Raw genomic sequence first — 20059 nt, 5'->3', positions numbered from 1 at the left:
CAATTTTTGGTACCTTTCCTTATCGTAGTATTCCTCACCCATTGATTCTTGTAATCCATGGTTCAGTTCTATTGGTGTGTCTGTTGGCCTGCACCCCTTCATGCCTGTTTCTTCTAGGAGATCTAGCACATATTTTCATTGACATATGTAGATTCCTTCTCTTGATCTAGCAACTTCAATCCCAAGAAAATATCTCAAATTTCCCAGGTCCTTGATCTCAAATTCTGAAGCTAAGAACTCCTTCAGCCTCTTCATCTCTTTCACATCATTTCCAGTGATCACCATATCATCCACATAGACAATGAGAGCTGTAAGTTTTTCATCCTGTCTCCTTGTAAACAATGTATGATCCGCACTGCTCTGAGTGTACCCCACTTTCTTCATAGCCGTACAAAGTCTCTCAAACCATGCCCGGGGAGATTGCTTCAAGCCATACAAAGCTTTCCTTAGTTTACACACCTTTTTTCCAACATTATATCCAGGTGGGGGTTCCATGAAAACCTCTTCATGTAGATCACCATTTAGGAAAGCATTCTTCACATCCAGCTGATGAAGTTCCCAAGAGAATTTTGCAGCTAATGACAGTAGAACCCTGATTGTGTTGAGCTTTGCTACCGGGGCAAAGGTTTCCTTGTAGTCAATTCCTTCCTTTTGTGTAAATCCCTTTGCCACAAGTCTGGCCTTGTATCTTTCAATTGACCCATCTTCCCTGTGTTTTACTATGAATACCCACTTGCACCCAACAGTACCTTTCTCTTCTGGCAGGTCCACCAATTCCCACGTTCTTGCTTTCATTAGGGCTTTCATCTCTTCATTCATGGCTTCTTTCCACCTTGGATCAGATACCGCCTTTGAATATCTGGAAGGGACACATACAGAGGAAAGAGCAGACACAAAGGAATGATAGGCATGTGATAAATGTGAGTAAGAGACATAATCAGCTATGGAATGCCGAGTGGTACAAGAACGAACAGGCTTATGGAGAGCAATGGGAAGATCCAAATCTGAATTGAGAGAGTCAGAATTACCTTGGATTGCAGAGACAGATTGATCTGAGTTCAACTGGTTGCAATCATGAGGTTGAGGGCCCTTCTTCCTTCTACTGTATGTAAGTATCTCTTTCTCTTGCCTGCTGGAATCATCAGGAGCATCAGCTGAAGCTGGAGATGTAACTGGCACAGCGGGAGTCTCACTAGGTCGACCCGGAATGTTACTGCTAGGAGTAGTGGAAGGTGATGAAAGGGGAACAAAAAAGAAGGGAGAATGAGAATCCTCTTCCATCCCACTAGTCTCCCCCTGAAGAGGATTCTGAGAAGATTTGAAATAGGGTTGAGACTCAAAAAAGACTACATCTCTGGTGACATATTTTTTCTTGGAGACAGGATCATAACACTTATACCCCTTTTGCGTAGGAGAGTAACCCAAAAAAATTCCCTTTGTAGCCTTCGGATCCAGCTTGGTTTTCTTTGGATCCTTCACATGTATGAAGCATGTACCATCCAAAAACCCGTGGAGGAAGAGGAAATTTTGGAAGAGTGGGACACAACACAGAGAAAGGGGTCTTCATACCCAGTACCTTAGATGACATCCGATTTATCAAGTATGATGCAGTGAGAACAGCTTGAGACCAATATTGCTTGGGCACATTGTGCTAGAAAAGTAGAGCTCAAGATGTCTCCATTAGGTGCCTGTTCTTGCGCTCAGCAACTCCATTTTGCTGAGGGGTGTAAGCACATGATGATTGATGTAACATGCTTTCGTCTTCCATGAATGAGTTCAGGGATCTTTCAAAATATTCAGTTGCATTGTCTGAACGGAATTGTTTAATCTTCTTATCAAATTGTGTTTCAACCATCTTGCAAAACATCATAGTTATCCATGGAACTTCACGTCCTTTTAACAGATAAATCCAAGTGCACCGAGAATAATGGTCAATAAAACTGATAAAATAACGGAAGCCATCAATGGAGACAATGGGTGAAGGACCCCAAACATCAGAATGGACCAAATCAAAAGGGGCTTGAATTTCATTACTAGAAATTGGATACATTGATCTGCATTGTTTTGACATTTGACACACATCACAAACTAAACTTTGACTCGGAATGCCCTTACATAAATCGGGAAACAACATTGCTAAAGAAGAAAAAGACAAATGACCCAGCCTAGCATGCCACAAGTGCAGCCTAGCTCTTGACTCCACACTTTCTGGACTAATAGTAGCAGAAGCTTGCAGTGCTGAACTAACATCTGCATCAAAATAGTAGAGGCCCTCATACTCATGACCACTCCCAATCGTTCTCCTCGTCAATCTGTCCTAGAAAACACAATGAGAGGGAAAAAAGGTTATACTGCAGTTCAAATTTCTTGTAAGCTATGAAACAGACAACAAAATTTGATGTAAGACTAGGAACATGTAAGACTGATTTAAGAGAGAGATCCTTGCTTAGGTCAACCACTCCCTTTCCCAAGATGGTGGAGAGGGACCCATCAGCTACTCTCATCTTATCCTGGCTAGACAATAAATGATATGAGGAGAATAATGAGGACATATGTGTCATATGGTCAGGGGCTCCTGAGTCAATCACCCAAGAGCTAGAATTAATGGAACTAGTTGCACTAAATGCAGAGGCTGTACCTGATTTGGCAAGAGAGGTGGAAGCTAAAGGATTGTTCTTCAGACGGGCAAATGCCCGGCTGAGAACCTCTACCTCACTAGCTGTAAAGCCCAAGGTACTTGGTCCAGAGGAATCAACAACCTGCTTTATGGTGGAAGAGGACACTGGCTGAGTACTTTGTGAGATGTCACTACTGCTGTTTGTAGCAAGATTCCCACTTGCTGTGTGGCCCTTATGTTGCCTTTTTTCCTTTCTCAGAGCAGCTGGCTTCAGATGAGGGTACAAGACCCAACATTTCTCCTTTGTGTATTTCTCACCACCACAATGGGTACACTTGAGGGACTCCTTGTCTGAAAATCTGCTTCCCTTAGTGGAGACTAAGGCTGAATGTTCCCTAGATAATTCTGTTGCTTGTGTCTGGGAGTCAACCTGCATCTCCTTTCTCCTTACTTCTTCATTCCTCACCAGGTAGTAAACATGATGAATCTCAGGTAATTCATCTCTTCCTAGAATTTGTGACCTTACACCTTCATATATAGGGTCTAAGCCTACTAGGAACTTGAAGGCTCTGCCCTCCTCAATCTGCTTGTCATGCCTCTCCTTATCCCTGGCATTTTCCCAATCCAAAATCATGTGATGGTCAAGCTCTTCCCAGAGACCTTCCAGTGTTGCAAAGTATGTTGCCACAGACATGTCTCCTTGCCTTAGGGCTGCAATGTCTTGGTTCAGCCCGTAGATTCTAGCATTATTCTTCTTTTGGCCATATGTCTTAGATACTTTCTCCTAGATTTTAGTGGCTGTAGGAAAGTGATGAACAGTTCTGGCCACCCGAGGAGTCATGGAGGCCAGCAACCAAGACATAACTGTGGCATTTTCCTTGCGCCACACAGTGTATTCAGGGCTGCTGATTTCTGGTTCCTTTTTATCTCCATCCAAATAGCCTGTGAGGTCACGAGAGGTAATAAACAGTCTTGCTGAGACAGACCACTCTCTAAAGTTATACTCATCCAATAGCACACTTGTAATCTGCAAGCTATGCAGATTAGGGTTCTCCAGGTTTGAGGACCTTATAACAGGTCTGTTATCTTTAGAAGAAACTTCACCGGATAGTGATGACATCCTAACTTCGGTCAAGAAGTTGTTCACAGTGCTGTTTGTGGTTCTGGTTAGGGCTGGCCGAAGTAGTCACAGAGTTCACAGTGCTGATAGCACACCAGATAGGCTTCACCTCAGAGTTCACAGTGCTGATAGCACACCAGATAGGCTTCACCTCAGAGTTCACAGTGCTGGTAGCACACCGGATAGGCTTCACTTGGACTAAACCAGTTCGGGTACAGCAGCAAGGATAAAAAAAAATTCTGTAACTGAACCAGTTCACAGAGCTGGAGTAGGGCTGGTAACCGACCTGGAAATGATCTGTAACTGAAGTCGCCACAGTTCTGTAAAGGTTTTTCTGAACCAGTTCTGATGCAGGTTCTGATTAGCCGAAGTAATCTCAGCAGGTCCTGACAGCTCGCAACACAGTTTCAGACTTGCTGAGACTGTCACAGTTCTGAAGCAGCTCTGTTACAGCAGCAAAAAGTGTTCTGGGCTGGTAACTGACCTGTGCTATGTAGACTCCACTTGAACTTCGAGTACTGCTACTGTAAAAGGAGTTCCCCTCCTTACAGACAACACTAGGACTGCTGAAATCAGTCCTCAACTAGGTCTGTCTTATACAGACCTCTTCTTTTTCAGCTGCTAACTACTAGAAACTAGTAGGACTCCAGCTTCAGGGTCTTACCTCCCTTGCGCCCTACAACCAAGGGAAACCCTAGGTCAAACCTTGTGTTGTTCTCCTGCAACCTGGGGTTTCACAGCAGCAACCCAGATAAAAAAGAATGTGAAATACAGCAAGAAAGATGAGATGGCGTCGGCAGTAACCAGGAAAGGCTCAATGCTCTGATACCATGAAAGCTGAACCACTATAGTCGAAGTAGCAGAGAAGAGGAGAAGAAGAAGAGATGCTGAAATGTCAAACTGTACTTCCAGTCGACCATGCCTTTATTTATATATATAAGTGAAGTACAAAGTACAAGAAATTACTGGGATACCCCTGATTAGTGATGGGACACCCAGAAGACTTAAGACATAAACAAGATTAGGCCCATTAGTAAAGGCCCAGTTACAAGACAAGATTAACATAAGAATGGGCTAATAAGAATTCTTATCAGCCGAACACACTCAAGCCTTCTAGCATATCATTCTAACAAGGATATCTGCTAGCTGCATGTTGGATGTGATGTACGGGAGACACTTTTTGTGATGAGACCCTCTCTTGTACAAAATATCGATCAACTTCAATATGTTTAGTTCTGTCATGCTGCACCGGATTGTGTGCTATATTAATAGCCGCTTGATTATCACAATACAGCATCAGGGGCTTCTCATACTCAATACCCAACTCCTCAAGTAGTGATCTCAGCCATAGAATTTCAGCCACTCCATTAGCCATTGACCTGTATTCAGCTTCAGCACTAGATCGGGAGACAACACTCTGTTTTTTACTCCTCCAAGAGACAAGGTTACCTCTCACAAGGGCACAATATCCAGAGGTAGACCTTCTGTCATCAACACTCCCAGCCCAATCGGCATCCGTATAGACCTCCACCCTCATGTGGTCATTGTTCTTGAACAGTATACCTCTACCCGGGCATCTCTTCAAGTATGCTAATATTCTTTCTATTGCAAGAAGATGCGTGGTTCTAGGAGAATGCATGTACTGGTTGACAACACTAATTGCATAACTGATATCTGGCCGAGTGAGGCAGAGATATAGGAGCTTTCCCACTAATCGTTGGAACATAACTTTGTCTTCAAGAGGCTCCCCACTCTCTGCACTAATCCTGTGGTTCTGTTCAATGGGTGTATCCACAGGCTTGACACCTAACTTTCCAGTTTCCGCCAATAGATCTAGAACATATTTCCTCTGAGAGACAAAGATCCCCTGTTTAGATCTAGCAACCTCAATACCCAAAAAATACCATAGTGCACCAAGATCTTTCACCTCAAACTCTTGATGAAGGAGCTGTTTGAGGGACTCAATCTCATGGCTATCATTTCGTGTCACCACAATATCATCAACATATACTGCAAGTAGTGTGAGAGAGGACTCCACCCTCTTGATGAACAGTGTATGATCTAACTGGGCTTGTACATAACCGAACTTCAAACCATACAATGCCTTATTGAGCCAACAGACCTTCTTACCTGTCTCAGTATCATAGAATCCAGGAGGCAACTGCATGTAAACCTCTTCCTGCAGGTCTCCATTCAGAAAAGCATTTTTAACGTCCATTTGGTACAAAGGCCAAGTGTGGCTTGCTGCAAGAGATAATAGAACTCGAATTGTGGTCATCTTGGCTACCGGGGCAAAGGTCTCCAAGTAATCTATACCATAAGTTTGGGTGAACCCTTTTGCAACTAGTCGAGCTTTGTACCTCTCAATGGAGCCATCCGCATTGTGCTTCACAGTAAATACCCATCTGCATCCAACTGGTTTCTTTCCTTTGGGCAGATCAACTAGCTCCCAGGTATTATTTTTCAACAGGGCATCCATTTCAACTTGCATTGCACCTCTCCACTCTGGGACTGATAGGGCTTCTTGCACTGTTCTTGGAATAGGGACATTGGCAACGGAAGTAAGATATGAAGGGGTGAGAGATCCATCCTATGGACGCCCAAAAGATTGCGGAATAAGGGGCGAATTTCAAAAATTTTTCTCTCCCTTCAACTGGGAATCGTATTCCCCATTTAGAAAATCATATTTTCAAGGATCAATTCTGAACCATAAACTGAACCAGATCTGAACCAAAAAGAAGTGGGAAGGATTATACCTGATACGGAGAAGTAATATCTCCCAACGAAGGTGTTCACGCCCAAGGAAGGATCCAAAGACTGCTCCCACTGAAGATGGCGCAGTGCAGGTGGAGCAGAATCAGCAGTGTTCTTCTCCAAGAACTCTGTCCTTCACAAGAATCAGCAAGATGGCACGTGAGCACAGCTTCCTTTCAATCCTTTCTCAAAGGACTGATGTCAAGATCCAATCTTGACTTCTCCCACAAGTGGAGATCGAACTGGAAAGCAGGGCGGCAAGAACAGGGAGGCGGCAAGAGAGTATTTGCAGGGAGCAGAATTCTCTCTTCTAGATTTCAGCACTAAAGAAACCTGATGATCTGTGTGTATTGTGTCTCTAAAGGCTGCCGCCCCCTTCTTTTATAGTCTTAAAGGGATTAGCTCCTAATCAGATTAGGAGTTGCTAATCCAAATCATATTTGGTTTAGAAGTCCCTTTAAGTGATAAGGGATAATCCTTATCTTATCTGGAGATCAGATCAGCCATCTCCTAATCTGATTAGGAGGTTTCCATATCTAAATCTTATTTAGATCTTGGACTCTCTAAGTGGATAGGGTCTAAGCCCAATCCTATTAGCTGATCCACTTTAGATTTCGCCCCTTTATTAACTAAATAAGCAGCCCAGTTCGAAATGGGCTTTAGGCCCATTAAGCTTATGTGCTCACTTAACCCTCTTAACTGCTGCCCAGTTGGCCTTCCTTGTATGGCGTGGGACCCAAGCATTGATCTACACATCAGCCACATGGGTTCGGCCCAGCCTTTGTTACAAGGCCTGGCCGAATACACTGTTAAAGACAGTGCACCCCCTGAAACCCATCAAATGGGCTCTACGGGCCCAACACTTACCCTAAGAGGTCCCTGGGCCAAGCCACCTTGTAACACCCAGGGACTGTGGGCAGATGCAAGATTAGCCCATCAGGTATTAACCTCAATGGTCTTACACTTAACCTCTCAGCCCATAATGATCATACACTGCCCGACAAGAGAGGACCTCTCCCTCGGCTGCAAGGAACAGTGTTGCACTCTCCACTTATATGGATCCCGGGAATTAAAACCTTCTTGCAAACAATTTAGAAACCATACATATATACTTTTATATCTTATATAAAATATATTTTGCAAAACAAATCTCAACGGTTGAAATCGGCTGCCGGCAGTCTTGGTTTCCATCAGTGAGAGTGCATCCCCGATCATTACCTTTGTCCGACAAAGGGGCTGATCCTGTCACTATGATCACCCACTCAGATGAATTCTCGGACTGTCCCAACATACCCAGGTTTTGACCCCCGCTAAGGATCTCACTGATTGGTACATCAAAGACAGCCCAATCCGACACCTAGTGTAGTATCATAATCGAGTCTAGGGGTCGGGTGTAACTTTCCAGTTTTGCCCATCAATCTCCAAGGTCCAGGGCAATACTGGAAATCTGGTCCAGTTCAAAGATTCAATTAATCCTACACCATATGTGCCTAGGGTCTCACCCTGGCAGCTGAGACAGGCCACCCCAACCGACTTGGTGGCACCATAGTGTCAGCCTTGTCAGGATAGGTCTCCCCAGACCGACCCACTGGCTGTGAACATTCTAAACTAACACGAGTCTCATTAAGTGTCCAGTTTAAGGGTATTACACAGAAACATACCAAGGGAACATGAATCAAATATGTATCTTTATTCATTTACAATAAACTCATAAAGTACATCATTCTAATTGAAGCTAAGGGCATACAAAACTGTCTAACAAGATAGGACCTGTAGGAGGGAGATAGGCGATCATAGGATAAAAACTGGGAAATGCAGTGGGCTGTAGATGTGGTGCAATGTCGTTTCCCTTTACGGATGGCAATGGGAAGATCAAGGTCATCTGCAGGAGGTGAAGTGGCAACAGTGGAAGGAGTCTCTGTGGGCCCTGGGACTGTAATACCAGGACTTGGAGCCGCAGAAGAGGTTGGAGTTGGCTTGGATTGCTGATGATCGGGATCAACCTGCCTGCATCGCCTGTGATAGACTCTCAACTCCTGATCCCTCTGATCACCCTCACTACTGCAGCCCTCATCACCCAATGGAAGAGGTAAAGGAACAGCCCCAAAAGTATTAACCCTACCCTCACTGCACTCCCCCTGAAGAAAAGGACCCAAATCCCCACTCTCACTGCTCTCCCCCTGAGGAGAAACCCGAGAATAATAGGGTGTCTCCTCAAAGAAAGTGACATCCATGGAGACAAACTTCTTCCCTAAGACAGGATCATAGCAACAATAACCCTTTTGAGTTTGTGCATAACCAAGAAAGATGCATTTGGAGGGCTTTGGTTCGAACTTGGAGTGATGGGGTCCGAGAAGTTGAACAAAACAGGTACAACCAAATGTTTTAAGGGGAACAATAAACAACTCCTCATTTGGGTATAGAAGGGAAAAAGGAGGTTTCATATCAAGAACTCGGGAAGGAACCCGATTAATAAGATATACCGCCGTGAGGATAGCATCACCCCAGAAGCGAATAGGGACATTGGAGGTAAACATAATACTTATAGCCACCTCCAAGATGTGCCTATTCTTCCTTTCTGCAACCCCATTCTGCTGAGGTGTATGAGGGCAAGTGCTCTGGTGGATAACCCCATGATTAAGAAGGTAAGATGCCAATGGCTTAGCAAAGTATTCCTTTGCATTATCAGATCTAAGAACTTCGATCTTGGCATCAAACTGGGTTAGGATCATTTGGTGGAAGTTTTGGGTCAGGGGGGGAACCTCATCTCGTGAACGCATAAGATAAACCCAAGAAAACCGAGTATGGTCATCAACTAATAACAAAAAATATCTGTACCCACCCATAGAAGGGATATGATATGGCCCCCAAACATCAGTATGCACAATATCAAAAGAACTATTACTCCTTTTATTACTCAATGAATAAGAGTTTCTACCATGTTTTAGCAAACTCACAACTTTCACATTTCAACTAGGACAGCTCAACAGAGTCAAACAAAGTAGGAAACAAACTCTTTAAGGATCGAAAAGACAAATGACCCAATCGGTTATGCCAAAGCATAACCGGATTCACACTCTGAGAAACAAGTGACTTCTTATCCACTGACTCTTCCCGACGAGAACTCTCCCCGAGCAGATAGATCCCATTCGTCTCACGGCCAGTCCCAATCACCTTCTTCGTCTCCAGGTCCTGAAAAACACATCGGTCAGGGAAGAAAGCTACTGAGCAGTTCATATGTTTGGTAATACTACTAACTGAAAGAAGGTTAGTATCAAGCTTAGGAACATGCAAGACAGAAGACAAGGAGATAGTATTCGATAGCTTGGTGTCACTCTTGCCAGAAATGGGGACAAGAGAAGCATCAGCAATAGATACTTTATCCCTACTAGAAGACAAATGATAAGTGGTAAACAATGAAGGCAAGCTAGTCATATGGTCGGATGCACCTGAATCTATTACCCAACAGGGTTCAGTAGTACCTGGAGCTGAGGCATGGTAGGCTGAGGCTCGAGTACCTGAATGTGCGAAAGCAGATGTGGCAGGGGCTGATGATGACTGCGGTGGCTGAGCTGAGTTCCCCAACTTCCTTTTCCAACTGTATTAAAGCAGCCCGAACTGCAGCTAAGGTCTCTAAAGGTGTGCCTCTTGTGCTAGACGAGGATGCTGAATCAATGTTCACGGCCACATGAGCATTACCCTTCTTGCTTCTCAACTTTGTCGGGACCAAATGAGGATGCAGTTTCCAACATGTTTCTTTTGTGTGTTTAGGTTTCTTACAATGCTCACATACCACATCTCTTTTATCTTCCTTCTTCCTGTCCCTTTCTGAATCACCTCCTGATTTGGGTTTAACAGCTACAAGGGCTGGTGTAAGAGGCTGAGGTTGCATCATGACTTTCCTCCTGGTCTCTTCACTATGCACTAAGGAGTATGCCTGGGAGAGAGTCACACTATCTCTGGTCAATATCTGTTGCCGCACAATATCATACTCTGAATTCAGACCTGCCAGAAACTCAAACACCCTGTTTGTCTCGACTTGCTTTCTATGGGTCTGTGCATCTTTGGGACTCTCCCACTCAAGAGTCTCTAAGTGATCAATCTCATGCCACAGGGACTTCAAGGTAGAGAAGTAGACCGAAACTGGTTTCTCTCCTTGTTTAAGAGTGTTCACCTCACATTTCAATTCATAAGCTCTGGCAACATTAAGGGGTTGGGAATAAGTTTCTTTCATAACATCCCATATCTCCTTGGCTGTCTTTGCCCACAAGTAATTTCAGCTGATATGAGGCTGCATAGAATTACACAGCCATGTCATAACCAAGTAGTTTTCTTGGACCCACTTGGTATACATGGGGTCTCCCTTGGAAGGTTCTTTCACATCTCCCAAGAGATACCCTAATTTACCCCTTCCCCCAATAGCCATCATGGCTGATTGGGCCCATTCCAAATAGTTTGATCCATCAAATCTTACGGTTGTAATCTGAAAACCTGTCTCAGAAACACTACCATAACTGTTGTTCCCAGAACTGCCTTCTGCCTGATTTTTAAACTCCATTTCGTTCAAGAACCAGTAGTCTCAAAAATTAGGGTTACTACAGTCGAAGAACAGCACTTCTATCAATCACAATAAAAAAAACGTATAAAACTAATCTGTATGCACGGTATATGTGCATGAAACCAGTATAAGTCTGATCTGAAACCAATTAGCAAACACAACAGCAACAGTCCGTATGGTTTTCACTCCTTAAAAGAGTTCGAAACCCCAAAAAAGATCTGAATACAATTTGATATGCTGAAGCAGAATTAGGGTTTTAATCAGTCCTTAAAAAAATCTCAGCCGCACATTCCAATCAGTACCAACAGATAAGACTTGTAGTAGGGTTAATATGAAACCCTAAAACTGATCAATGCTGAAACAAAAAAAAAAAACTTAAGAAGAGCTTCACAGGTAGATCACAAGACTCGGCCCAGCAGCAGGGTTTGCAGCAAGATTAGTAGGGTTTGCCGCAGGGTTAAGACCAAACCCTAGAGAATAGAAAGAAGAAAACCCTAGAATGGTTCGGCCGCCCTTTCTAGATAGGTCCAACCTATCTCCTCTGATAGTACTTCTCTTAGAAAATAAAATAACTTATAAGAGAATGATGTTCGCTGCCTTCCAAGGTTACCCGAACCCTAGTCCTCTCTGATTCTTCCTGATCACCAACACTTTGCAACCGTGGCAAGTCTTCAACAGCTGCTAAACCCCCTGGTGATCTCCAAGAATCAGTCAACGAACTCTACTTTCTCAGCTTCCAGCCCTAGATGGTTCTCATGTGGTCGGTTGGACTAGACTCACATGAGAAACCCTAACCATGCTCTGATACCATGTAGAAGTTCAAGACTGCTATCAGCCTTGAACCCTAATAGATTTCAGGTTCGAAAATAGAAGGAAAATGTAGAGAAGAGGAGATAAGAGAAGAGGAAGAGAAGAGAGAACTGTAGAACACAAAGGGTTGAAAGGAGGGACAGAATTTGAATGTTCTGCCGCCGCCACTTCTATTTAGTATTTATAGGTTATGCTCATTACATGGAAAGGACAGATCTGCCCTTAGTATTTACATGACAAATAGAACAAAATAAAACTGAAATAAATAGCAATTGAAATAACCAACTGACCACCAGCTAACCCTAGGATGACTAGAACACATTCTACCCTACGAACACAGTGGGACCATAGCTGTGGGGCCCACATCAGTGTTCTCTACAGTTACAGAGGCAGGCAAGAAGTCCATATGATGAAATCGCCCACATCTTTTAGAAAGTGAGTGGTATAGAGAAAAGGATACTTTTTAAGGCAATGTGGCAGGGGCCACTGTACTGAAACTTGCCACATGAAGAGAGGATCATGTGCAAATTGCAATATTTGGTCTTGGTTCTTTACCAGTACATGCCCTCCAAAGATATCATAACCCCATCCCTATTTCCAAATACCATAATCTCAATGTATAGTCTATAAATCCTTTTCATTTACCAGTGATGAAATAAAAATCATCTAATTTCCTTTCTAATCTATCTTGTCTGGAAGTAATTGCCTGTGGTAAAACAAATATTATAATAAGACACTGAATAGAATAGAATGGTGGAATAGGATTTATGTAGTCAACCCCAAATAGTTGGGAGAAGGCCTTAAATGATGATGATGATATTGATGTTGCTGCTGTTGATGATGATGTAATAATAAGATGCAACTATTGCATTGATTTTGTGTTTCTTTTCTAAGCATTCAATTCATAAATGTAGAGAAAGTGTTCCATTAATGGGAATGGGCGTGGAAGTCGAGCCTTTAGAGGAGTGTGAATAACTGAGGAATCTTTCATATGGTTATGGTTGAGGTGCAAAACCCATCTGTATCTTGTTGTGTGCCCTCGATAAACCTTTTTATAGGACTTCTACTTGAACAATAGAACATTTGAGTGGATAATGTAGCAAAGAGAAAACCCCAATAATTTTCTATTATTATTTAATTTTTTTTCCATTAGAAGGTGGGGCATAAGGCTGACATGGACTGGGCTAGTGAAGAAATGATGAGTTTCAATGATCACCTATATGATGGCAGGTAGTTTTAGTCATTAGGTGAACAACTCTGACACGTTGAAGAAATAGGTAAGGTCATCTAGAGGAGCCTATCTGACCTGAATAGCTTACCTCTCTTCTTGATCAGTTCCTTGAAAACCTATTAGCCATGATTCAGGTCTGTGGACAAAACTATGGTCTTTTTTCCAAAATTTTATTTTCTCAAAATAACTGCCTTTCCCTATGTTTTGCAATTGTGTTCTATATACTTCTTGCTTTTGGAGATTGTAATCCAACAGAAAAAGAATTCTACTCAAGTCTTCAGTTTTTTGCAGTTAGAATGTTTATGGAACTCAGCCAACCCCATATAGTTGGGATATGGCATGGATGATGATGATGATAAATGTTTGGTCCATATGCCTGACCACTAATTAGCAAAATTTACATCAGACTGATTTATGAAGTGCTTATGACATAATGGCAATATATTTTCTGGTCATGACTGTTATACCATTTGGTCCACTTCATCTTTGCTGAAGTGGGAATTTTAGTGCAAAAGTTTCAGTTTTTCTTTTTGGTTAAGAGGACAAGATTTTATAATTTCATTCCATCTTTCTAGCCATTGACGTTGTGCTTTTGTGGATTATAGTCATTATTTAGTTTACATTAAATCTAATTTAACATTCTTTTTCATGGTCTCAATTTGCCAAAATAATTTGAATCGACTCCCTGCTGATAGAAAGTTGATTCTATTTAACCAGATATGACCAATGTCATTGGTGTTACTTCAACAGGTATTGCTATAGGATACCTGATGATTACCCATTAGCTTCAGCTGCACCCTTGCTCTGTGCTGGAATTACAGTCTACAGTCCCATGATGCGCCATAAGATGAACCAACCTGGTAAATCCCTTGGGGTAATTGGGTTAGGAGGCCTTGGTCATATGGCAGTGAAGTTTGGAAAGGCATTTGGACTACATGTAACAGTTTTCAGCACAAGCATGTCCAAGAAAGAGGAGGCCTTGAATCTTCTTAAAGCAAACAAATTTGTGCTTTCGTCTGATCCGGAGCAGATGCAGGTAATATTCATTTAGAAGCAGTTATTAATATGTCCTTTGCAGTTTATTTTCTATTTTTTATTTTTTAACCTTCTCTTTACAGGCCGCGGGAAAATCTCTTGACTTCATAATTGACACTGCATCTGGAGATCATCCATTTGATCCGTACATGTCGCTTTTGAAGACTTACGGTGTTTTAGTCTTGGTGGGTTTTCCAAGCGAGGTCAAATTCTATCCTGCAAGCCTTAATATAGGTATTCCATCTTGCAATCCTTTGAAACCTGACAATGTATTTGCTTCATTTATCAAATAACACAAATTGATTTTGGCAATTGGCAGGTATGAAAACTGTTTCTGGTAGTGTAACAGGTGGCACAAGAGAGACACAAGAAATGATAAATTTCTGTGCAGCACATAAAGTATACCCTGAAATTGAAGTTATCCCTATTCAGTATGTGAATGAAGCTCTGGAGAGAGTAATAAAAAGGGATGTGAAGTACCGTTTTGTTATTGATATTGAGAACACCATGAAGTGATGCAGGAAAGAAAAAGGGTATCTCGCCCTCTCTACTCACTGTGCGTTTTTAATGTCCTAGGGTATGGAGCAGCTTCTGGGCTTTAGACCATATACAGATGGATTTTTCCAAGAATATAAATAAAAGAAAAAGGTATCTGACATTTTTAAGTGATAGGTGTTTGCCAATGTATGCCAGGGTCTAATATGAGATGTAGACTGATTTTATAAATTTTTTCCTACTTTATTACATGTGTTATTGGGTGTGTTTCTGTATAATAATTCTCAATCTATATTTTAGAATTTTGATAATCATTAAATTGGTTAGAGATATTCATAATTGGTGTGTAGGCTAAATGTTCTCAATCAGTGCATCTAGCTTATTCTGACAAGGTTGATACTTTTGTATTCCTTTGAAGAGTGGTTTGTCTCAACCACTAGAGTCAAATTCAAGGTATGAGTGTGAGTGTTTTGTGATATTCTAAACTGAACCGATCCAAATTATTCTTAGATTTTATGATTGGTGGAATATCTAGATAATTGTATATAGTCCCGTAAATACCCCAAATATGTTTTCTCTGATGGATATGCAAATCCACCAATAGTGGGTTTCAAAAGAGTTTGTTTTATAAAATGTATTTATATTAATAAATACTTTATTTTCTACACTAGTTTGCAAAGTATTTTTCCTGGGATTTCCCTCATGGTAGAAAACATAATACTGTATTTTCCAGAGTAAGGATTAAATCTACCCCAAATTATAGTGTAAGGCATCTATTATGGTGCAAGTGTTGAGTAGGCTCAAGAACCTGATTGACATGCCCCAATTTGGACTAATGGATTTGGGCTCCAAGAGTGGTGGAGCTTGGACATAAAAGGCTGAATGTCGAGCCGATTTGCTTGGTGCGATTTCTTGAGGAGAATTAGACCATAGTGGCATCCTAGGGATTTGATTTCAGGGATGGGTTTTCACTTTTGTTGGGTCAAATTTGGTTCCTATGAGTTCCACACCCTATAAGCTACCTTATTCATAGCTTTTTAAGAATAAGCATTCCAAATCTAGTTTGTTGAGAAAAAGGAAGGTTCTAATTCGATTAAGATTCTTTCTTAACAATAAAGAGGCCTATTTTAGGCCATGTTTGGGAGTGTTTATGTTAAAAATAAGTGTTTATTGAATAAGTGCTTAAAAATAAGTATTTATTCGAATAAACACTTATTTGCATTTGGCATCAAGCTTTTTCACATGTTTATTTTAAAAAACAAGCATTTATTTCCCTACCTCTTTATTATAGCCGAAGAAGTTTTAAGTAGAGGGCTTTCTCATTTGTTTTTGGATAACCCTTCTCTTTATATCGGGTTCCTCGAGGATGCTCATGTATCACTCACTATTTATACACAGACAACACCATTATTTTTGTAAATGGTACTGAGAGTGCTCTAGTGAAACTCATGGATTTCCTCAAACAATATGAACATTCCAGGCAAAAAATTAACCTGAGTTAGAGTGCTTTTTATATATCCTCCAAAGCCTCGAATGCTCGTTGTAATGTAGTAAAGGTTGCGTTAGGTTTTGAGAAACACCCTCTCTTGTACGAACCTTGGAGCGCCAATTCATAAAGGTAAGGCCATACCCTATATGTTTGAGGAACTTTTTGCTAAATTTCAGAACAAAATTGCTTCTTGGGAAGGTCGACTTCTTTCTTCAGGGGGCAAGCTTATTTTGCATAAACATGTTATGGCTTCTATGAATATTTACATGATGATGGCTCTGGAGTTGCCGAAACTCACCATCTCTAGAATGGAGAGACTTCTAAACAAATTCTTATGGTCAAGTCCGAGTGAGGATAGCAAGCATAGTTGGGTTTCTTGGAAAGATGTTTGCAGGAATGTTGAGGGTGGCCTAGGCTTAAGGCAACTACGTGATGTCAATAAAGTCTTTAGGCTTAAAGCTTTGTGGAGAACACTAAATATAGAAGGGGCTTGGCCCAGTTTCTTCCAATCCAAGTTGATCAATGCCCTCACCAAGAATCAGCATTACAAAGGTTCCTCTACATGGAAGAAAAAAATTTCTTTACTGGAAGAGTTTTATACTTTAATTGACTTGGCACGTTAGAGAGGCTAAAATGAATTTCTGGCTTGAGAACTGGTTTTCCAATAGACCATTATTATGGCATGCCCAAAACCCTGCCGAGGTGGATACCTCACTCAGATTATGTGATGTTCTTGACTCCTCGGGTGCATGGAATTGGAACTCTATTAACAATAATCTGGAGCCATCTATTAGGGAAGAGATTGCTGCCTTGGATTTACAGTTGAAGTTGGGTTTGCAGTCGGAATCAGAATCAGAATCAGAATCAAAATCTTTCTAAATCAGAATCGAAATGGTCCATTCTCATAGTCTGTTTGGTTTAGAGGGGAATAGGAATGAGAATTAAAATCAGAAGGCATGGGGTTTCATTCCCAAGGAAGGGGCAAGGAATGGCCATTCCCTCAAATGGGGGAATGCCATTCCAGCAGGAATGGGAATGGGATTCCGATTTCACCCAACCAAACAGTTGGAATCGTTCGGTTATGAAAGATGTTAGACTCGTAGCCAATCAGGTTTTGTAGTGAAAAATTTTATGAAACCGATGGATCCCAATGAAGATGGTCATTCATTGCTGGAAAATTTTAGTGGGTAATATTCCCACTGCTGCGGCTATCCAGAACCTTGGAATTTTTATGGCTTTAGGTTGTAACTGCTACAAGGAGAGGAAAGTTGAAATCACTGATAATCTGTTTGGCACCCTTCCTACAAAGGTTTGGATTCATTTTAGTCAAATTTTAGATATCCCCTTGACTCCTCATCAAGCATTAGAGATCGAATTCTGTTTTGGTTTGACATTGTTAAAAACTGCAACTCCCAGCTGAATTTGGTAGTTGCTTCCTTGCTGCCACTAATTGTTTGGGAGATTTGAAAAGAAAGGTGCCTTAGAATGGAGGGCAAGTCTTGCTCTTCCCAAGTTATTATTCATAAAATTTCTCATTGGAATCATGATATGAATTACCCAATCCCGAGCCAACCTGCAATAAAGAGAAAATATCTTCTTAAATTTTCTCAGTATACCATTCCATAATGGTCCTCTTCCCAGAATTAGAGTTGTTAAATGGGAACAACTACCAGTTGAAAAGATTAAAATTAATGTAAATGGAATGTGCTCAGGTAATCCAGACAAGTGTGGGGGTGGCAGCATATTTAGAGATGAGCATGGATCCTTTTATCTTTGCCTTCGCCTCCTTTTACAATTTCGGCTCTAATATTATTGCTGAATGTCGAGTCATTTTAGACGTTATCATTTATGCTAAATCACTCGGTCTCAATTCGGTGATATAGCCTTATAGAGAGTGTTTCTAAGGTATTGGTGGACATCATTCAAGACAAAGTTGCAGCCCATGGCACCTTTTATGTTGGATCGATGACATTCAGGCATGGTTTTAAAAAACGATCCGGAAATGGAATCGTTCTGGTTATCGGTTTTTGGGTTGATGGTCTGACCATTCAGTTTGAATGGACGGTCCATTTTGACAAAAAATTAAAAAATAATTAAAAATAAAAAATGGCCACAAACCGTTAAACGGGTCGATGGGTCAACGATTTAACCACCCGGGTCAATGGGTTATTAACTTTTTCAACGATTTTTTGCCAAATATTGGGTTTGGAGTAAAACAGAACCGGTTGTCTGAACAGTTCCCGCCTTCCCGGGCTGAATGGTCTGACCGTCTGAATCAACAACAGTTCAAAAACCATACATCCAGGATTTGCTTGCCCAGTTCAATGATATTCAAGTGCAGTATACTCATAGAGAAGGTAATTGTGTAGCAGACTCGCTGGCTAAACTTGCAGTGTTGGAGGACCAATCTCCAACCTATGATCATATCTCTTGCATTCCATGTATGATGACATATTGTATTTGCTGAAAATCAGAATCGGCTAAGGGAATTTTAGGCTTGAGCGTTAGGGAGTGCTTTGTATCCTGGGTTTTGGGGCAAGGCGGGCTAAGTCCTCCCCTGTATTCTCTCTTATTTGGAGTTCTGAGATTAAAGTCCAACAAAGCATGGCGTGCCATAGGTTCAAACCACTTGCCAGCATGTACCAATTTCTGCCTTTTTGACAAATTGAAAGAGAAAGATGAAATAATAGAGAGAGCCAAGGTTCGTAGTCTTTTCTGAACTTATTTATTAGGGTGTTTTATTGCTTCTTTGGTTTTATTTCTCTAGGGGTTGCAATTTTAGGCTGATGAGATGTTCTATTTTTAGGCTGAAGCTAGTATAAATGCTTAATCCTTGGAAAAGTTAGTTGAGGAGAACCAAAAATTGGTGGTCGAGTGTGCCAACCTTTTGAGTCAAGTGTTCCATGTCTCCAATACTCAAATTGCTTAGTCCTTGTACTTGAACACACTAATTATTTCCCTTAGAATACCTTGAAAACTATAAATGTGAAATTTTCTCAGAAGAGTTATCAGTAATCTTGTGTGTGTTTTGTTGGATGAGATGGCTTTTCTATTTATCATCTCAGAAGAATATAAAAGAAAGGGTGGTTCTACATCCTCTGAAACAATGCAATTTTTTAAAAATCAACTGTAGTAATATGATTTTCTACATGGTTTCTCTGACCGACAAGAATCAATTTTAAAAATCAATTGTAGTAAAATGATTTTCTTCACTGGGTCGTTTGGGTTCATTTAGGGGTGTCAATTGGACTGGATTTTGTCTAATCCGATCTGGCCCAATGAGTCCATTACAGATGGACCAGGTCTAATGTAATCTAATGAATACTTTGGACCATTTTAGACTGGTCTAATGCATTGTCTGGTTTGTCTAATCTGTTCAAGTTTGTTTTAATTTAGATTGGTTTCAACCCAAGTCCATTGACATCTGTATTCTTATCTTCTATTAATGGACTAGATATTGGTTCAATCCAACCCCATCCAATATAAATCCATTATGAATAGATCAGGTCCAATCCAATCGAATAAATACTTTGGACCGTTAAGTTTGGACTGATCCAATTCAATGTCTTATTGGTCCATCCAATCTGTCCAAATTGATTTTGATTTGGATGAGGTCCAACCCAAAATCGGTCCATTGACACCCCCTAGATTCATTGCAATTCAATTGTCTGATTTGAGGCATTGTGTTGAATTTTTTTTTTATAAGAAACTATAAAATTTCATTAATATAAACAGAAAAATATGTACAATGGTGTGCTTCAATGAACATAAAATAGCTATACAGTTAAAGAAAATAATGAGCGGGCTAGGAATTGGGAATTCGATGAAAAGAAATACAGCCCTATTAGGTAAATGGTTGTGGAGGTTTCTCATGAGAAAGATAGATTATTGCACAGTGTCATTGAAAGCATTCATGGTGCAGTGAATAATGGTTGGGATGCAAAATTAGT

General features: G+C 41.1%; 1 protein-coding gene across 1 annotated transcript in view; it reads left to right on the top strand.

Moving 5' to 3' along the window:
• Positions 1 to 14959, top strand: part of CAD1 (cinnamyl-alcohol dehydrogenase) — an 84591-nt gene extending 69632 nt beyond the window's left edge. Inside the window, exons 5-7 of the mRNA XM_088892787.1 lie at positions 13841 to 14126; positions 14209 to 14359; positions 14445 to 14959. Coding sequence (XP_088748913.1) covers positions 13841 to 14126; positions 14209 to 14359; positions 14445 to 14641 — 634 coding nt within the window. The 3' untranslated portion in view covers positions 14642 to 14959. The remainder of the gene's footprint in view (positions 1 to 13840; positions 14127 to 14208; positions 14360 to 14444) is intronic.
• The last annotated feature ends 5100 nt before the right edge of the window (positions 14960 to 20059 follow it).

Source organism: Nelumbo nucifera, chromosome 8 (assembly GCF_055504915.1).
Source record: "Nelumbo nucifera cultivar China Antique chromosome 8, China Antique-T2T, whole genome shotgun sequence".
NCBI lineage: Eukaryota > Viridiplantae > Streptophyta > Magnoliopsida > Proteales > Nelumbonaceae > Nelumbo > Nelumbo nucifera.
Note: the sequence above shows the minus strand (reverse complement) of the source record. Positions and strands in the feature narration are given on the sequence as shown.